The sequence below is a fragment of the Nicotiana tabacum genome, chromosome 19 (assembly GCF_000715075.1).
Source record: "Nicotiana tabacum cultivar K326 chromosome 19, ASM71507v2, whole genome shotgun sequence".
Classification (NCBI taxonomy): Eukaryota; Viridiplantae; Streptophyta; class Magnoliopsida; order Solanales; family Solanaceae; genus Nicotiana; species Nicotiana tabacum.
Genome location: NC_134098.1, coordinates 132,999,194 through 133,018,323, shown reverse-complemented (window position 1 = coordinate 133,018,323; position 19,130 = coordinate 132,999,194). Strand labels below are relative to the sequence as shown.

Genomic DNA, 19,130 nt, shown 5'->3' with positions numbered 1-19,130 from the left:
CCTCGAGTATAAGTCATCAGTGGATATTAGTTGGGCTTTTTTGAACACTCGTCTCGAGACTTTAATTGAAGCCAGCAAGGAAGGTTTTGACATTAACGCTAAGATTGATAAGGCCAGAGAAACAATTGAACATACTCAGCAACATCAAAGCTTTTCCACACCCAAAGATGAAAGTTATAAGGGTGATGGAGATGGACTTACTCCTGGTGAAGCTGATGTTCAACCCTCTTCTCCCCAAGTTGATCCTCCTTCTCCCGTTGATGATGCTCCTTAGCTTTTCCTATTTCTAGATTTTTTCTGGTGAAAATAAAATGTTTGTTTGTTAGTCTTTGTTGGGAACTCCCTTATATTTTTTGGACAACTTTTGGAAGGTTTTTCCGCCCATGTCTGTTTTGGGGTTATGATATAAATAGAACCCTTGTTCGTTAGGGTTATAAATATCTTTATTATTTTTGTCGCATGTTATGCTTTCTGCCCTTTTAATATTTGAGCTTATTCTTGCACTTAAAATGTTCTAACAGACTGTGACTTCGATATACACGGGTTTTTATAAAAGATGGCCCTTTTATATTAACGACACTGATGGAGATGACGTCTCATCTTCATATTGGTGCAAATATATAAAACGTGAAGTAGATATAAAAAGAGAAATAATTTAAAGAAGTTTTATTTTTTGAACTCTCAAATGAATAAATTATGTATATCATTTTCATAATTGTTCATACAACACTTTCATAACTGCTTTCATTGTAGCAAGTTTACAAATTCAGGTCTATTTTTCCGCGACTAAATTTATTCCACGTGCACAGCCAGTTAGGGGTGGAGGACATGCAAGTAGAGAGAGCCTAAGAAGTGGAGGCCCGATCCGTTGATATAATTGCTATGAATTGGCTGAGGCCGATACACCAAATGGTGTAGTTACAGGTATGATTTAATTTATAATAAAAGGAGCACCATTCTTATTTAGATTCGATTCCGATTATCGAGGTGAGAACTCCTTTCATGCTCCTTATATGATGTGATTTCGGGATAATTGATTACAATTTTATGAATTATATGCCCTATCGGTATAGAGGTTCATTATCTGTTGTGAAAAGTTTTTACGGAATTTATTAAAAGAAAGAAAGAAAGGAAACGGAAAATTTTAACTGGCACAATGTGCAAAATATTTGTGATTCAGAGTTGAGGACGAGATCCTCGCAATTTTTATATGATGTGAAATGTTTAAATAATTAAATTATATTTAAAAATATTACTGATAGATTTAAATGATTTAAAAAATTCGAATAAGAGGATACAAGCATAAAAATATACCAAATTTCAAGAATAAAATATTTATATTTTTTAAAGACTATTAAAAGGATAATAAGCAAGATATTAATTTAATTATTAAGCTAATAAAAATATATGATAGTATAATAATATTAAATAATAAATAATACAATAACTAAAAGAAAAGAACAAAAGGAAAAAAGAATTTATGTAAAAATAATGTGATAAGTAAGATATATTTGACTTTCAGATAAAAACAAAGTGGTAGTAAGAATTTTGTTAAAATAATATAATCTAATGTACTCAAACAAGAGAGATCACAACATGACATGTTTAGTATTCTTTAATATTGATAGCGAAACGAAATGCAAATACTATAATCAAGGGGTACGCTTACTAAAAAAAAAAAAAAAAGTTGTTCACTATGAGATTTGAACAATAATTTCATATCCTGCTTTATAGTTAATATATATTAATGTTATATAATTTTATCTGAGAAGTTTATATTTTAAGGTTATTCGCACATGATTCAAATAACCTGCATCACCATTTGATATGATTTGTGTCAGTGCATCACGCGAGTACTAATACTAGTTATAAATAATAAAAAAATTTGTTTGTTTAATTCGTTAATTATATAAGTCGTAAAAAAACAAACAAATAATAAATAAAAATAACGATTTGAGATATGATTAATTGTTTAGTTCAATTCTCCCCTCATTATTTTCCGTTTTATAGTGCGTAAATATGTATTCCCCATTTAAGTTTTATTGGGACACTTGTTACTCATTGCATGTATCAGTCGCGGACGAACACGGTGAAAAGCGTGTTCAATTGAACTCAATTCGTCAAAAAATAATATTGTGTATGTATATAAATTACGATTAAAGCCGCATAAATTTTGTATAAATATTTTATTTGAACCCACTTGATAACTACTATTTTACGACTAAAGTTATGCACTTATAAGATTGAACTCACTTGCATAAAATTTTGGGTTCGCCAATAACATGTATGATGTATATATCACTTATCTTTCTTTTACAAGTGATATATATATATACTTTTTTTTTGCTAATAAGTGATATATACTGGCTATTCATTGATTGAACTATTCACTAAAATCTAACATGTTCGTTTCATTTTTTTTCTTCAAATCCAGAAGATTCGAAAATAGAACTGGTTTCCGTTTCACCCTTAACTTAATGGCGACAAAATAACAAAGCAAAAAACGTCCTTGCCTTGCACTACGAATATGAGCTGTCAAAAATGTACGATCATATATCAAGTTAATGTATCACGTGGTGGGTCCTTCTCGTACTGTTTCACAACACTTGTCGAAAAGACAAAGTAAAACGTGAAACACGAAAGAGGAAGCAGGCAGCATCAGCCAAAGCACTAGCAGCCGCGTGGCAAGCGCATCCCTTTGATCAAAATATTATACTACGTATTAAGTATATAAATTAAACACTATTTTATATAACTATATATTATATTTTAAATTTTTTAAACACAATTGAGTGACAAAATTCAGTGGTTCAGGATGTTCAAACTGACGTGTTACTCACCGATTCAAAATTTTGCCCATTTTATTTATCAAATTTAATTAAATTAAGACCACCAAGTCTAGTCTATTTGATATTTTTTTTTACAATCTAAAATATTTTCTAATAAAATAACGCTTAAAACTTAAAACTTAAACTTTGTGGAAAAATAAGCAACTAATCTTAAAAGCTATGTTTTAAATAAAATTATTTCTTAAATAAATTTTATAATATATAAATCAAACTCTATAAAAATTTCTTCAACTAAAGCTCTCTATAATAACAAATCCTCTCGGATCTCTCTTTTATTTGGTTTTATGCTTACTTTTATTAGTAAAATTTCTAATGTTGTTTTTTTTGCAATTTTAGTTTTGATTTATAAAATTATAGTTCTATTAAAAGTATTTTATTATTTATCTATATGTTGCGTAGTTTGATCTAAATATTTTGGTATACCATTCATCGGCAAAAACTTTTATTGACTTATTTAAAATTTGAATACCATTAATGTAACTCCTTGCTGCGCCTTTGCAAAGGACCATTCGGAACTAGAATTTTAATGAGTTCTGAATTTTAAATATGACGACTTTAAATACTAATAATTAGTTTTAAATTTAATAAATTTTTTTGATATAAAAATATTATTTATGTAATAACTATTGAGTTTAGTTGAGCCCATGTACAAGCTTCTGGTTCCATCCCAGGGGCATCAAAATTCAACGGATAAGTTTTTGATAGATAGAGATTTATCGTTGTTTGTGTTATGACATCTAATTTCAAATTTATGGAAAATTGAAATATATATAGTTGCAACATTCACTTACTTATCTAAATTTCTAATCCTAAAATTTATTTTATTTTCTAGTTGAGTGTCTTGGCATTCAGTCTATTTTTTTCAAACCTAAATTCTCACTTTCTAGTTTTCTTCTTGAGTCCATTTCTCATAAGAACGTCATTGAACTAATGAAAACTATGAAAATCACTTTACTTTGTTTGTAACTGAAAAGTCAATCATACTTTGAATAATTTAAAAGCCACTCAACATTTTTAGGGCATATTAAATATTGGAGTATTTTTTATATTTCTATTTAACTCAACCATTTTTAAAAAAAAATCCCCCATTTTAACAGCGACCCAACCCGCTCTATGACCCGACCCACTTTCTCTTATTTTTGTTACAAAAAACGTAAATATTACTTTGCTTTAGTGAATTATCTTGGTTTTCAACGTGATTTTACTGAATGTATACGTTGGTATTAAGTGAATGATAAGTATTAAGTATAACCCTTACTGTTTATTTTGTCAATATATATTTAATTGCTAGACGAGATAGTTGAGTGTCAGAGGCGGAGCAAGGATTTCAAACTTATGGATTCAAATTCTAATCGTTTTAAATTACTGAGTTTTAAATTAATAATTTATACATATTTAATAAATCTTTTAAGACAAAAAAAGGGTTCGAATCAAAGCTAATGGATTCAACCGAACCCGCATTCGACACTCTAGCTCCGTCCCTATTGAGTGTATATATAGTATAGTTGTTTTATGAAAGACGGCTGCAAGTTACCTGCTTCAGTGATCGCGCAGACTTTTATTAAATTACGTTAACCAAACTTAATTATTGTTGACATGAGATCGCTGGTTCCAGACATTAATTTTCCCAATTAATCAATGTAGCCAATAAAGAGAGGTTCCTCCTTAAATGTGGTCAAAAGGGTAATAAATTAATAACCAACGGTGTGGGCCAGTGGGAGCGCTCATTTATAGCTTCATTAAGCAAATCATTTATTAGAGTTGGCCAAATCCTCGAGTTACTAGGGTCGGAACGAAAGTGTCAAATGTCTTCGTTTTTCGTTTTGATTGTAGATATCAATAGCTCTATTTTATGAAAATAGAATTTATATACTTTGGGATGACATAATAGTAATTCTTATGCTCAATCGCCATTCCAAAACAAAACAAAAAAAGGTATGCAGCTTTTTATTAGCAAACGTTGTAGTTTTTCATATTCACATTTTACACTTAATAATATGCATTTATAAAAATAAAAAAAAAAAGATGCTGAAAACCATAAGATACTGAACTTACTTTTGGTATATTTTACATTTAACTTACGTATCTCAAAAGTCTTTTTATTTTATTTTCTCCATGCCTGATCAAAACACAAATATAATTACTATAAACCACCATGTTACTTTTACAAAACTAAACTGTTTTAAAATATTTTATAACTTGTTGTAAAGGAAATTAGCAATGCAATAAATCAAAAGATATAGTTGACTTCCTTAGAACACATAACATGCTATCCGTCATTTATTTCTTGATATGAACAGCCAAAATCATGCATTAACAGAATCACAATCCTAGAGTACAATAATATATGTATATGCTTAATGCTCTCTCTGCATATACTGGTACATAAATAATATTACAAAAAGGATTTTTACGGTATGTTTGGGTTGTTGGAAAAGGGGGCTAAATTTATGAGGGGTAAAATCACTCTTTTGCCGACAATATCACTCAAAAACAAATATCTATCATGTCCAAAGCTAAATTTTCCATCATCAGAGATTCCACTTCTCCTGAGCAGTTCATCTTTGCAGCTCTGCTTCCATTTTCTGCATTTATAAACAAATCAATTAGAATTCAGTCTTTATTATTCTAATCTAATTGATGTTATCTTTTTTTAACTTTTTACAATTTTCAGTCAAATCATATACCTTTTGCCTTCCAGAGCAAATATATAATTCATTCCACTGCTAGTAAAGTTGGATTACCAAACTAGTTTAACTTCTATATACCTTTGTAAGGGAAGACCTTTGCAACGTGTTAAATTATAGTACTAATTATGAGTTTTTTTGTAAGAATTTTTGTGCTTGTTTTAAAACTAAAGTTTTTTGAACTACTATAGGTAATGTACATACCGTAAAAGGAATTAGGCATTGTTTGGTTGAAGGTTGGATATTTGTTGAATTTCTTGAGAGGGCAAGAGGAAAGTGGAAGAATTGGAATATTTTGACAATTGCAGATCTCAATCATGTTGCCATCTGGGTCGTGGAAGAAGAGTTGATCCACAGTGACTCCACCTTCTTTCACAGTTGCTGTTACATACTCAATTTTCAACTCTTCCAATCTCTCAATTATGAGGTCCATATCCGAGCATTGGAATGAAATGTGATTGTCTTTTGGATTTATCTTTCCCTTCTTTGCCTCTGCATCTTCTTTTCCTAACAAATGTATTCCAATTCCATGGTTGAACAACCTGAAAAATCAACCCAAATTATCAGATTTGTTATCGTTAATCTAATTTTCAAATACTAGAAGGGGATCTTTCGCGTAACAGTATAACAAGGAGGACATAGTTCAAGTTATAAAAATAGTCTCTAAGGTAATGTAGTTTGAGCCTTCACTGAATCTCGGGTATAACAGGAGCTTAGTACTCCAATCTTTTTTTATGTTTACAAATCTTAAGGATAAATGCAAGTAAAAAACAAATTAATTAAAGAGAGAATGTGTGTGTTTATTCATACCAAGCTCCATCAAAGTCAAAGGAAGAGGGTCTTTTTATAAGGACAAAACCAAGAACTTGCTCATAGAATTGGGCAGATCTGGCAACAGATTTACAGACATAGGAAACATGGTTCAATGCTAACAAAGGCATCCTCTTTTCATCATCAAATGAGGATGATGTGGTTGATGATGAATCTGATGACCAGTTGAAGGTTGTCTCTTCAGCCAACTCACTTTTCACTATCTCTCTCCCCATTCTAATTTTTATGTTAATTCAACACTTGAACAAAAGGTAAGAATTCGAATTAGTAGCTAGATGGAAAAAGAATTACTAGTAATACTCTCTTTTCTTGTGTGGAACTTTATGTTGCAAAGCACACATATATATAAGCAGAAAGACTAGCCCTAAGGGTGTTTAATAAAGGGGTTTGGTGGGGTGGTAGTGGGGAGGGGCAATTATATTGTACATATCAAATCCTACGTCCATACACGTCAATAAATCAGTGTGTATCGTATGATCTTATCCAACATCACCACTTGTGTAATTAACCCCTCAAATTCAAATATCATATCACCAACAACTATTATGTGATGCACTATCCCAGCAGTATCACGTTTTGGTTGTCCATACTCTTTCAGTCTTTATTTACGCGGATGACTTTGTCAAACCACATGACTACTACTCATCACAACTCTCCTGCCTACTCCCTTTTTATTCATTCTCTTTTTTGGAATCAACCATTGGTGTTTTCGTCAAAACAAATTGTCTACATCACACCTCCTCGATCGGGGAATAACCTTTCCAAGGATTTTGGATGGATACGAAATATTTCCTGCAACAAATTATCGTTTTTCTTAATTCTTTGAAGCGGGTTAGCCCTTTTCCTCACTCTCCAATCCATAATAAGAATATGTGATTTAGCACCCAAAAATATATATATATATATATATATATGAATCATGTGCGCAACTCCTGTATAAGGCCAAAACTGTAGAATCTCGGACAAACAAATGCCTGTGAGAAGCAACTAATATAAAGTCATTTGTGCCAGTCTAATACAGCTTTGAGAAGATGCCCTACAAAACATTAAAAATTATTAAAATGTTTTTCATATTTTGCCTCTTCTTAAAACAGTTCTGTAAGTGTTTGAAATTTCTTTCATCGTATAGAGTGCTCACTTCTTTTCTTTTTATTTGGTTGAAAACGAAGTATAATATAAAAGAGAGCTAACTTCTGAAGCTAGAAAAAATGCGACAGACGTAAGTATATTGAAGTCCACAATCTCAACAAATCTGCCGTTGTCTATTACTCATATATATATATATATATATATATATATATATATATATATATATATATATATATATATATATATATATATATATATATATATATATATATATATATATATATATATATATATATATAAAGTGGGCAATAGAAAAGTGACGTGGCACCTCTCTTTTGCCAAGAAACATATTTATCTTTTTTCTCCTTTTTTAAGTTTTTTATCATTATTCTATCTTCTTCTTCTATTTTTATGTGCCTTATTTGATAACAGTAAATGACTCGATAATTACTACTTCACTCTAAATTCTCTTTATGACACATTCATATCTTCCTATTCTTTTCCCCACCTCTTCAGTTTCTTCCTAATAATTATAACGTTTGAAGGTAGTAAGAACTCAACAAAATGCTAGAGGCTTTAGACACAAGATTCTGGCAGCTTCCCAACAAGCTTAGTGAAAACTCATTATGTTCCATCAGGTAATTCTAAATTTCATGTTTTCGCCACCTTTTATTGGATAATCTTTAACAAATTGTTTTACATGCATCAAATTGGTATTGCCAATACGGAAAATCTTGCAACTGCAAATATTATTATACCAAACAAAACTTTCAAAGTGTGAATGCTCCAGGAATAGTTCCAGGTATCTTTTTTGAAAAATTCATATATATAAGATACTCATATTCAATTTTTTACCGTGAATAAATTTTGAACATTATTTAGTATCATGCTAACTAAATAGTCTTTGGATGTAAGTAATACAAATTTAATCAACTGCTCCCCCGCCAACTTATTTTGTCATTCCTTTGGAATCTTCTTTTTCTTGTAGGTTCTTTATCTGTTTGTAATTGTAGGCCTAGAACAATATTACCTTGGATGTAACTCCATTTATCATATATGTTTTTTGGTAATACATTGATGTTTTATTTTGCCTGACAATAAGTGTTCCCAAGTGTTGTTTGTTCTATTTTATTTCTCTTATATGGTGGATGTCATTTGTAATTCATTGATGTGTCATTTTTGACAGGTAATTATGATCTTCAATTGATGTTGTTCTTTATTGTTTCATTCTTTTTTGGGATCTAGAAGTGAACTTCTTATTTGATTTCTAATGGTATGAATTTTCTTGAAGTGAGAGCACGTTTTCATTGTATTATAATTTTTTATATCAATTATCTTCTATTTCTTTTTTAAAAAAAAATTATTAATACTTCTCATCTCCTCTATTTTGGAACATATATAACTGTATTATAATTGTAGTCAAATGGTTTTGTGGGTCATTATAAATTCATCTTTTACAAATAAGAGATCTAAAAATAATAATTTTTTAATTTCAACTGAAAAAAGCCATGAAGGCCCATTTCATCTATTTTATTAAAGAGTGTAAGCAGAAACTTAGCTTGAATGTAATGGAGATGGAACTAAGAGGTAAAGGTACCGTTATGTTATTTTGGTTACATTGGAAGTGACTGAAAAGCGATGTGAGAAAAATTCTTGGATTTACTACTAATTAGTTGCTTCTGGGAAGATTGTCAAGGAAATGTGTTATAAGCAGGCAATGTACGTATTATGTTCTTTTCCCCCAATTTTTAGTTTCATTGCTTTTCGTTTTATTTTCTTTTATTTGAATAGAAGACAAGTTCATCAAACAAAAGTTTTAATATCTAACAAAACTTAAAAACATCAAGTCCTTAGATCATGTATTATGAAATATATAAGACTAAGAGAATCCTGTATTAACCTCTCTCCACACAAAATATATGATTTTTTTCCTTAAAAGTTCTTTTTTCATTTTTAAGAATATTTGATAATAAAAAATGTAGTTTTCTAAGCTCTAATTCTACAAAAACATTTATCTTGTGATTTTTTTCATCAATATATAAAATTAGTGTTTTTAGTCATACAGTTGAAAAATTCTATCTTTAATTCTTAATAAATTTATAAATAAAATTCTTTCGAAATGTGATGCTATTTCTAACAACCGCGCAAAGCGCGGCAAATTCCCTAGTTACTTATAAAGGGCTGATCCAATACTAGGTTTTTCTATTTCCTCGTACGTTATATCTTTTGATTTGGCGACTTGGGTACAACAGAAATTTTAAGTTTTGGTAGTTGGTTATTTTAGTATCTCTTGGTCCCAATACCTTCATCGTGACTTTTTAACCATTAGGCTAACTACAATATCACTACTAGAAAACTCGCATATTTCGTCCAAAATATACCGATCGAAATCGGTGGGAAAAAAAAAACAACCGAAATTGATCGAAAATTACTAAAACAAAAATATTTTTGACAACGAAAATAGTGATCCCACAGCAAAAAATTAAGAATTCCAACCGATTTCGGTCGGAAATTGGTCAATATTTGACCAACATCTGGTCATACTTGTATATAATGTACAAAAATAATTTTTTATTAAAATTTTTCTAAATTTTCGACCGAATTCAGTCGAAAATTTTGAAATTATTATTTCCCGCCCAAGGCAAATTCGGTCGGAAATTTTGAAATTATTATTTTCCGCCCAAGGCAATTGGTTTTTAATATAACAAAAATTATATATATTTAATTAACCAACCGGAATAAGTTATAATTAAATATTTTCTACCGACTTCGGTCGGAAAAATAATTTTAAAATAATTAAAATATAAATTTAATAATATTACCAACCGAAGTCGGTCAGTTTTTTTCACCCTTTATATAAATAGCTTTTAAATAAATAATATTTAATACTTATTTGATATATATATATATACCCGACTTGTCGTTTCAAGAATTTAAGTCCCGTTCGGTGGCATAAGGCCTAAAGCAGCTTCGTATTACGCGTATTGACTTACGTGTATATATATATATATATACACTATACTATACTATATGTAACATTATTCACTACAGGTATGGGTTAATTTAGTATCATTATAGTACACTCTAATTCACCCATGTTTGATGCTCATAAATACATAGATACATAACCTATGGTAATAGGTTATTACTATTGTCACGACCCCAAATTCCCTCCGTAGGATGTCGTGATGGCACCTAGTCTCTAAGACTAGGTAAGCCTATCAATGCGGAATAATAATAAATATCTGAAATAAATAAACTACAATTCAAATAATTTTAACTCCCAAAATCCGGTAGAAATAAGTCACAAGCTTCTAAGAATTTATTCTTTATGTCTCTATACATCAGAGTCTAAAGCAAATAAGGAAGACAACATAGTAAGATAGAAGGGGACTCCGGAGTCTGCGTACGCTGGCAGATATACCTCGAAGTCTCCTCGTATAGCTAGTTTACTGATGCGTGGTCTAATAAGATGTACCTGGATCTGCACAAAAAGATGTGCAGAAGCGTAGTATGTGTACACCACAGCGGTACTCAGTAAGTGCCAAGCCTAACCTCGGTAGAGTAGTGACGAGGTCAGGTGAGGCCCTATTGGAATATAATAATGACATGGTAAAATGTTTATCAATGTAGTAAAATAAAATAACATTGGAAATGAATCAAATAGTATGTCACATTTAATGACATCAAATAATTACAAATAATATCTCGTGCAATCAAAACCGAATTTCCTTCAACTTTATGAAAATCACAACAATTAATCGAAAGCAAATATGGCCATAAATCAATATCAACAAGGGCACTCCCGAGTTACCGCCTCGTAGTCCCAAATCATAAATAAATTCACAATATCTCATTTCCTTATATCACCGCGGGAGCCTTCACAATTTATTTAAAGAAAATATTTTTTCCCGAAATAGCATCCCGCGTTTTAGCCACCCTTATCACACCGCATGACTTCTAGTAGTCACCCCTACTAGCCACGCGTATCAAGCCACCCTTATCTCACCGCATGCGTTTCAACACCCAGACCTTATACCACCGCATGCGTATCAATATCACAATATATCATAATTTGCACCTCAAATACTCAAATAATTTAACTTGCCAAAATAATTCAACAACAATATTTTTTCACAATAAAGAGCTCACGGCTCATGCCAAAATAAATCATCAATAATAATTTGCCACAATAAAGAGCTCACGGCTCATGTCAAAATAATTCAACAATAATATTCTTCCACAATAAAGAGCTCACGGCTCCCTCACAATGAGTATAAAAATATTCAGGAGTAAATAATTTAGGAAAATAATATTTCAAAATCTTTACTACGTTGTTTCAATATCAAGTTTAAAAATGTCAAATACTTCATATTAATAATATTTAATTTAAAGAAAATCAACCTTCAAATAATGCACAGAATAAAAGAAACCAAGTTTCAACTAAACAGGTAAAACAATTAGTAAGAAAAGATCAAACAAATTTGAAGTATATATCTCAGATCAATGATGAAGAATATAACAAGATAAAATAATTTAATAAATGCGCAACAATGATCTACACATATTAAAAATATAATCTTTCGCAATTTAGCCCGTGTACACACTCGTCACCTCGTGCACACGACTTTCAACATATTTCAATAATTACATTAATACCAATCCTAGGGAAAATTTCTCCCACACAAGGTTAGACAAGTCACTTACCTCGACTTGCTCCAATTTAATCAAGTATTATGCTTTTTCCTCGAATTTTCGACTCCGATCGACTCGTATCTAGTCATAATTAATTCGATACAGTCAACAAAAATTATAGTAATTAATTTCATAAGAAAATATTACATTTTCATTAAAATCCGAAATTAGCTCAAAATTTGCCCGTGGGGCCCACATCTCGGAATCCGGCGAAACTTACAAAATCCGATAACCCATTCAATTACGAGTCCACCCATACCAATTTTACCAAAATCCGATAACAACTCGACCTCCAAATCTTAAATTTTCGTTTTTGGAAGATTTTGCAAAAATCTTGATTTCTTCCATTTAAATCAGAAATAAATGATGAATATGACCATGGATTTATGAAATATAATCACATTTGGATATAGGACACTTACCCAAGTTGAAGTCTTGAAGAAATCCTCAAAATCGCCCAAGAACCGTGCTCCAAAACTCCAAAACGAAATGAAGGAAATGACCATTTTTGGTCCTTAAGTTTCTGCCCCAAAAACACTATTCCGGTCGCTAAAAGTTCAATCCCGTCGCTAAAAGTGTCACATCTGGTCGCTAAAGGTGCACACCAGGACTATTTACACAAACAGTTTTATTTCACTAAAAAGGCTCTAACTCCATCATACGAACTCGGAATTCGACGATTCTTGTTCCTATGAGTCACAAATAAAACTACGAACCCATTCGTTCAATCGAAACTCAATTCGGAGCTCATTTGCTCAATGTGATACCAATTTCGCTCGTTAAACAATTAACTCATATTTCGCGCTTAAAACTCAATCGCGACTTGATGAAATTAGACCAAACTTTCCAGATCACTCCTATAATTCATTATCAAAATGTCGAAAGTCTCAAAATCGAATTTCGATCTCTAGAACTGAAAAAGAACTTTTGGATCATTACATGCTTATGTTGAAAACATCAAACTCTTCCTCGACAGCCTGTAGTGTATCAATCATAACTTCTTGTACTCAACTCCAACTGCCAAACGGTTTAAAGTTCTGCAAACTAGATACAAAGTACTACAACTTTCATGTTTTTCTCATCGCCCAACTCCTTATAGATTGCGAGATATAAGCTCCCAAAGTCAGCCCTGTGCAGCAGAAATTCCTGGCGATGCACACTGCTGTAGCCAAAATCTGCAGTACCAGCTTCAGTTAATCGATCATAACATTTTGTATAAATGTCTGAATGATAAATGGTTTATCATTCTGGAAACTAGAATCAAAGGGCTATAACTTTTATGTTTTGAAAATGTTCAGATTCCTTATAGATTTCAAGATATAAGCTTCCAAAGTCAGCTCTGCGATTACACCGGTTGCTGTCCAAAAATAGCTTCTGCAGCAGAAATATTCCAGCAGTTCTTTTTTGTCCGAAATCCATTTCGTTAACCTTTCAAAATCCACCCGAGGCCCTCGGGACCTTAACCAAATATACCAACATATCCCAAAATACAATATGAACTTAGTTGAGGCTTCAAACCATGCCAAACAACGCCGAAATTACGAATCGCGCATCGAATCGAATTATGAGTTTTCAAATCTTCTAACTTCTATATTTTGTGCCGAAATATAACAAATCAATTCCGATTGACCTCAAATTTTGCACACAAGTCATAAATAACATAATGGATTTATGAAAATTTTCAGAATCGGATTTCGACCCCGATATCAAAAAGTCAACCCCTCGGATAAACTTCCCAAAAATTCAACTTTCGGCATTTCAAGTCTAATTCCACTACGGACTTCCAAATAAAATTTTGATCACGCTCCTAAGTCCAAAATCACCATATGGAGGTGTTGGAATCATCAAAATTCTATTCCGTGGTCATTTGCACATAATTTGACATCCGGTCACTATTTGAACTTAAACTTTAAATTTTTCATCAAAATTCCATATCTCGGGCTAGGGACCTCGAAATTTGATTCCGGGCATACGCCTAAGTCCCAAATAACGATACGGACCTACCGGAACTGTCAAAATACTTATCCGAGTATGTTTGCTCAAAATATTGACCAAAGTCAACTCAATTGAGTTTTAAAGCTCTAATTCACATTTTAATCCATTTTTCACCTGAAAACTTTTCGGAAAATTTTATGGACTGTGCACGTAAGTCGAAAAATGATAAATAGTACTTTTTAAAGTCTTAGAACACAAAATTAACTATTAAATTTAAAGATGACATTTTGGGTCATCACACTTATATAGCTTATATACTATATCGAATATAACTTATATATAAATTTTCGACCGAATTCGGCCAGAATTTTTGAAATTATTATTTCCCGCCCAAGGCAATTGATTTTTAATATAACAAAAATTATATATATTTAATTAACTTAATTAACCAACCAAAATAAGTTATAATTAAATATTTTCGACCGACTTCGGTCGGAAAAACGATTTTAAAATAATTAAAATATAAATTTAATAATATTACCGACCGAAGTCGGTTGATTTTTGTCACCCTTTATATAAATAGCTTTTAAATAAATAATATTTAATACTTATTTGATATATATAACTACAATTTTAATAACTAAATTTAAAAAGAAAGATATCAAAAAATAAAAATATTCAAGCAATAGATTAAACTATATATGTATTTGTATCAAAAAATACAAAATTAATTTTGTTTTACATATAATACAAAATAACAACTATTAAAAATGTCGGTAGTTTTTTTAACGAAATAATAAAAGGCTTCTCTCTTTTTTTTTTACTTTAAATGAATTCAAAAGTCATAATTTTTAAATAAATATTAAATTATTTTAATTACATTGAAAAGTAATTATAAATATTATAAATATTAAAGTATTTATATTATCTAAATACTTAAACCAAATAATGAAAAGAAATAAAAAATATAAAAGAAATTGGAAAACAAAATAATGTTGCTTGACGGAATCGAACCTTGGACCTCAAAGACAAAACCAAATTATTACCTAGACTGTAACCATTGCACCACCTAGCAATATAATTCTTTTTGATATATTAAATTCTATTTATCTGTTTTTCCTGAGCCATGTATATAAAAGGGTTTATACATATAACGCCCTTTTAATGGGCGTTATACCTTAACGTTCAAAAACGAAACGCTATATATATTTTGGTCACTAAATTTTTTTTTTTCACGCATTTCTATCGTTTGAATAAAAAAAGATCACATTTTGGGTTCCGAACTCGAGAAAACAATTGTACCCTCTAAAAGTCTTGTTTATGGTAGATCTGCAAATTGGAATAGTATATTTAAAAAATATAAAATACCAGCTAGTCAACCACTAGCTTCGTCACGTCTGAACATAAACAAAAGTCTTTGCAATTGAAAAAGAAAAGAAACAATAAAATTACTTTAAGTCTTTTCGCTTCCTAGACCTAATAGTCTAATACTTTAGAGAATGTAACGAGAATGCTGAGTTATATGGAAACTGGAGTAAATTATGGAAACGTGAATGCCGAAAATTATGGACAATGTAGCAACAATTTGGTTGAGGCTAAAGCTTTGTTACAATGATTGATTTTGTGTATTAGCATAGACTTTCGTTCGGTTTGTTTACTAGAAAAATCGGATAACGTTAGATTTGTGTATGGTTCTAAGGATATGCGATACAATTCGATATAAATCGCGTAGAGAAATAGAATATGTGTATTGTTGACTGTGAGAATAAAAATAATAAGCAAAAATAATGAATAAGTAATACAAGCACAAGGGGATAGCTATCAATATAAGAAGTGATCTCTCGTTCTAGCCCCCTTAGCTTACAAGAATTCCCCATTTTATAGAAGAGGGTCATTACAAAAAATAATAAAATAAAATATACAGTGGAAGGCCCATGATGACTTGTCTCTTCCTTGATTCCTGCCAAGATTCTCTCTCTTGGTGCGGTTGCAACGACTCTTGTCTGTGAGCTCGATACTGGCTCGAACTCGTTACTGGATCGGGCCCTTCGGCCTTGGATCGAGTTCGACCTTCGAGATGGGCGTCGCGCATTTCCGACCTCGAAGCAGTACCTTGCGGATCGATTCGGTCACGGGCTCGATAGGATTATCGAGTCGCCTCCTCGAGCGACCTTCGGGCTCGAGGTTCATTAGTACCGACCTCAGAGCTCATTCCCAAAATCTCTCTCCGACTTTTTAACACTCGAATTCGATCAAACGTAGGAAGACCGAAATCTATTTCGACCGTATACACAGTTATAATGGAATCTGATTCGCAATTGATTATCAACATGATTAATAACAAAATGAAGATACTTATCATATCCATCATATCACTAGTCAGATTGTTCAACTCTCTAGCAAAGGTAATTTTATTTTTGTTCACATTTTCAGAGAGGACAATATGGTGGCCGATCAACTGCGAATATGGGAGAAACAATAAAAGGTCTTATTATAATGGATGAAACTAATTCCTTACCGAATACAATGAAGTCTTTAATGAAAATGGACCAAGATGGCATCCCTTCTTTCAGAGTTAAGCCTAACAAGAATCATTTTGTTATTAATGATGCTGACTGGTTATCAGAAAAATCGGATAACGTTAGATTTGTGTATGGTTCTAAGGATATGCGATACAATTCGATATAAATCGCGTAGAGAAATGGAAATATGTGTATTGTTGACTATGAGAATGAAAATAATAAGCAAAAAGAATGAATAAGTAATACAAGCACAAGGGGATAGCTATCAATATAAGAAGTGATCTCTCGTTCCAGCCCCCTTAGCTTACAAGGATTTCCCCTTTTATAGAAGAGGGTCATTACAAAAAATAATAAAATAAAACATACAGTGGAAGGCCCATGATGACTTGTCTCTTCCTTGATTCCCGCCAAGATTCTATCTCTTGATGCGGTTGCAACGACTCTTGTCTGTGAGCTCGATACTAGCTCGAACTCGTTACTGGATCGGGCCCTTCAGCCTTGGATCGAATTCGACCTTCGAGATGGGCATCGCGCATTTTCGATCTCGAAGCAGTACCTTGCGGATCGATTCGGTCACGGGCTCGATAGGATTATCGAGTCGCCTCCTCGAGCGACTTTCGGACTCGAGGTTCGTTAGTACTGACCTCAGAGCTCATTCCCAAAATCTCTCTCCGACTTTTTAACACTCGAATTCGTTCAAATGTAGGAAGGCCGAAATCTATTTCGACCGTATACAGATAGTCCACTCGTTTCTCGAAAAAGGATGTGGCGAGAAACGATATGATTTTCCAGCTGCTCGATCAGATATACACTAATATTTTTATCGATCCCGATCATGACGTATGTAATGCTTGATCATCTTATGCGGCTTTACAGTCCCCGACTTTATCGAGGATACCCGGATTTTTTCTTCCCCTATGGGAATTGTCAGTTACCTTCGGTCCTTGGAGATCGGAGAAGATCAATCAGTGATGAATGCGGTAGGGCCCGCCTGTCTTTTCAACGAGGCCCATCATGCTTTGAATCGGGTAACTTCTGATGGCGTTTTCGCCGCTTCTTTTACACAGAGTTGTAGGTAATTCTAATGTTTCTCCTTTTGTTTGCAGGCTTCGATGTTGCATCACGAGGCTTTTCTTCGAATCAGGTAAGAGCATGACGTCGAGGTTCGGAGCCTCACTGAGAAGAGTGACGTACAAGCTTCTTAGTGAAAAACTTCGAGCAGATTTGACAGTGACTCGGGAAGAACATGAGGAGATGGCTGAGCAGGTATTCCGAATGTTCCATGATAGTGAAGATGAAAAATAGATAACCACTAACGATCCGATTCTGCAGGTTCGGCAGAGGATCGAGCAGATTGGACGGCTTAATTCACAGGTAGATGCGTTGCTGGCCGAGGCAGAAGAATTTAAAAGGTGTATGGATAACCTTACCTCGAAAAAAAAGGAAGCCGTCGAAGCTTAGTTGGAGCTGTCTGATGCCCAACTTCGATTTGCGAAAGGAAATGCTTTGGGGCTTATCGAAAAGATGAAAGAGCTTCAGCATCGATTGGATTTGGCCACTTTAGATAAAGCAGATTTGGCCAAAGAACTCGAAGTGGCCAGATCTGAAGTGGTCAAGGCCAACAAAAGAGCCGATGCCAAAGTGGCTCAGTTCAGGATCGATGTCGAAGTTAATCAAGCCAAAGCAGTGGGCATGGTCGAACATGCAAAGTGGCAGGCTCGGAGAGAGACTCTCGAAGGGGTCAAAGCTTAGGGCTTCGATATTGGGGCCGAGATTGAAGTCGCCAAGGTGGAGGAGAGCAGAGCTCGGAGGTTGACCTTTCCTGAGGAGGACTCCGATGACTCGGGGGAGTCTGAAGACGAGGACGATGCCGAGAATACGGCCTCCGATGAAGATTGAGTCATTTAGGGCCTTAGGTCGATCGCTGCGTTGTTGTGATACCGCTTTCGGTTTTTGTATAAAGAACTTCCTTTCGGAAGAGTAGCCGCCTCTGTACAAAAAAAATAAAATTGTAAATACAAATCTTTCTTCTTTTTGAAGAGAAATGGCCTTTCAAACTAAATAGATAGTTTGAATTCTAAATCTACGTTGCATTCGGGCCTCGTGGGTAGTCCCCTTTGCTTTATCAGGCTCGAGCGTCCTTCAGCTTAAATAGTCAAATGTTTGTTTTAATTCGAAGAAATGAGTAGTTTTGCTCGAAATAATGTAGCATGTAGGCGTAATAGTCAAAGTAGCTCGTAGGCTTAATGGTCGAGTGAGTGATTTCTCGAACTCGAAATAAAGGTAGGTCGTAGGCTTGGCAGTCGAGTGAATGATTCGAACTCGATGCAATGTAACCTATAGGCGTAATAGTCAAAGTAGCCCGTAGGCTTAATGGTCGAGTGAGTGATTGCTCGAACTCGAAATAAAGGTAGCCCGTAGGCTTGGCAGTCGAGTGAATGATTCGAACTCGATGCAATGTAGCCCGTAGGCGTAATAGTCAAAGTAGCTTGTAGGCTTAATGGTTGAGTGAGTGATTGCTC

General features: G+C 32.9%; 1 protein-coding gene and 1 long non-coding RNA gene across 2 annotated transcripts; one reads left to right on the top strand and one right to left on the bottom strand.

Annotated features, from left to right (window-relative positions):
- Positions 1–5,101: 5,101 nt before the first annotated feature.
- On the bottom strand, positions 5,102–6,882 carry LOC107761484 (glyoxylase I 4). The gene is made up of 3 exons (XM_016579699.2): positions 6,347–6,882; positions 5,741–6,078; positions 5,102–5,434 (listed from the first exon to the last, which is right to left on the bottom strand). Exons 1-3 carry the CDS (start codon positions 6,580–6,582, stop codon positions 5,337–5,339), a joined length of 672 nt encoding a protein of 223 aa, XP_016435185.1. The 5' UTR covers positions 6,583–6,882; the 3' UTR covers positions 5,102–5,336.
- A 140-nt stretch (positions 6,883–7,022) lies between these two features.
- LOC142173307 (uncharacterized) lies at positions 7,023–8,582 on the top strand. The gene is made up of 2 exons (XR_012702971.1): positions 7,023–7,198; positions 8,002–8,582. It is a non-coding gene; the product is annotated as an uncharacterized LOC142173307 (long non-coding RNA).
- The last annotated feature ends 10,548 nt before the right edge of the window (positions 8,583–19,130 follow it).

Coding starts and splice junctions, on each gene's coding strand:
- LOC107761484 (XM_016579699.2), bottom strand. CDS start 6,582: ATGGGGAGAGAGATAGTGAAAAGTGAGTTGGCTGAAGAGACAACCTTC. Junction 6,079..6,346: donor TTTGACTTTGATGGAGCTTG/GTATGAATAAAC, acceptor TTGATTTTTCAG/GTTGTTCAACCATGGAATTG. Junction 5,435..5,740: donor AATGCCTAATTCCTTTTACG/GTATGTACATTA, acceptor TTATAAATGCAG/AAAATGGAAGCAGAGCTGCA.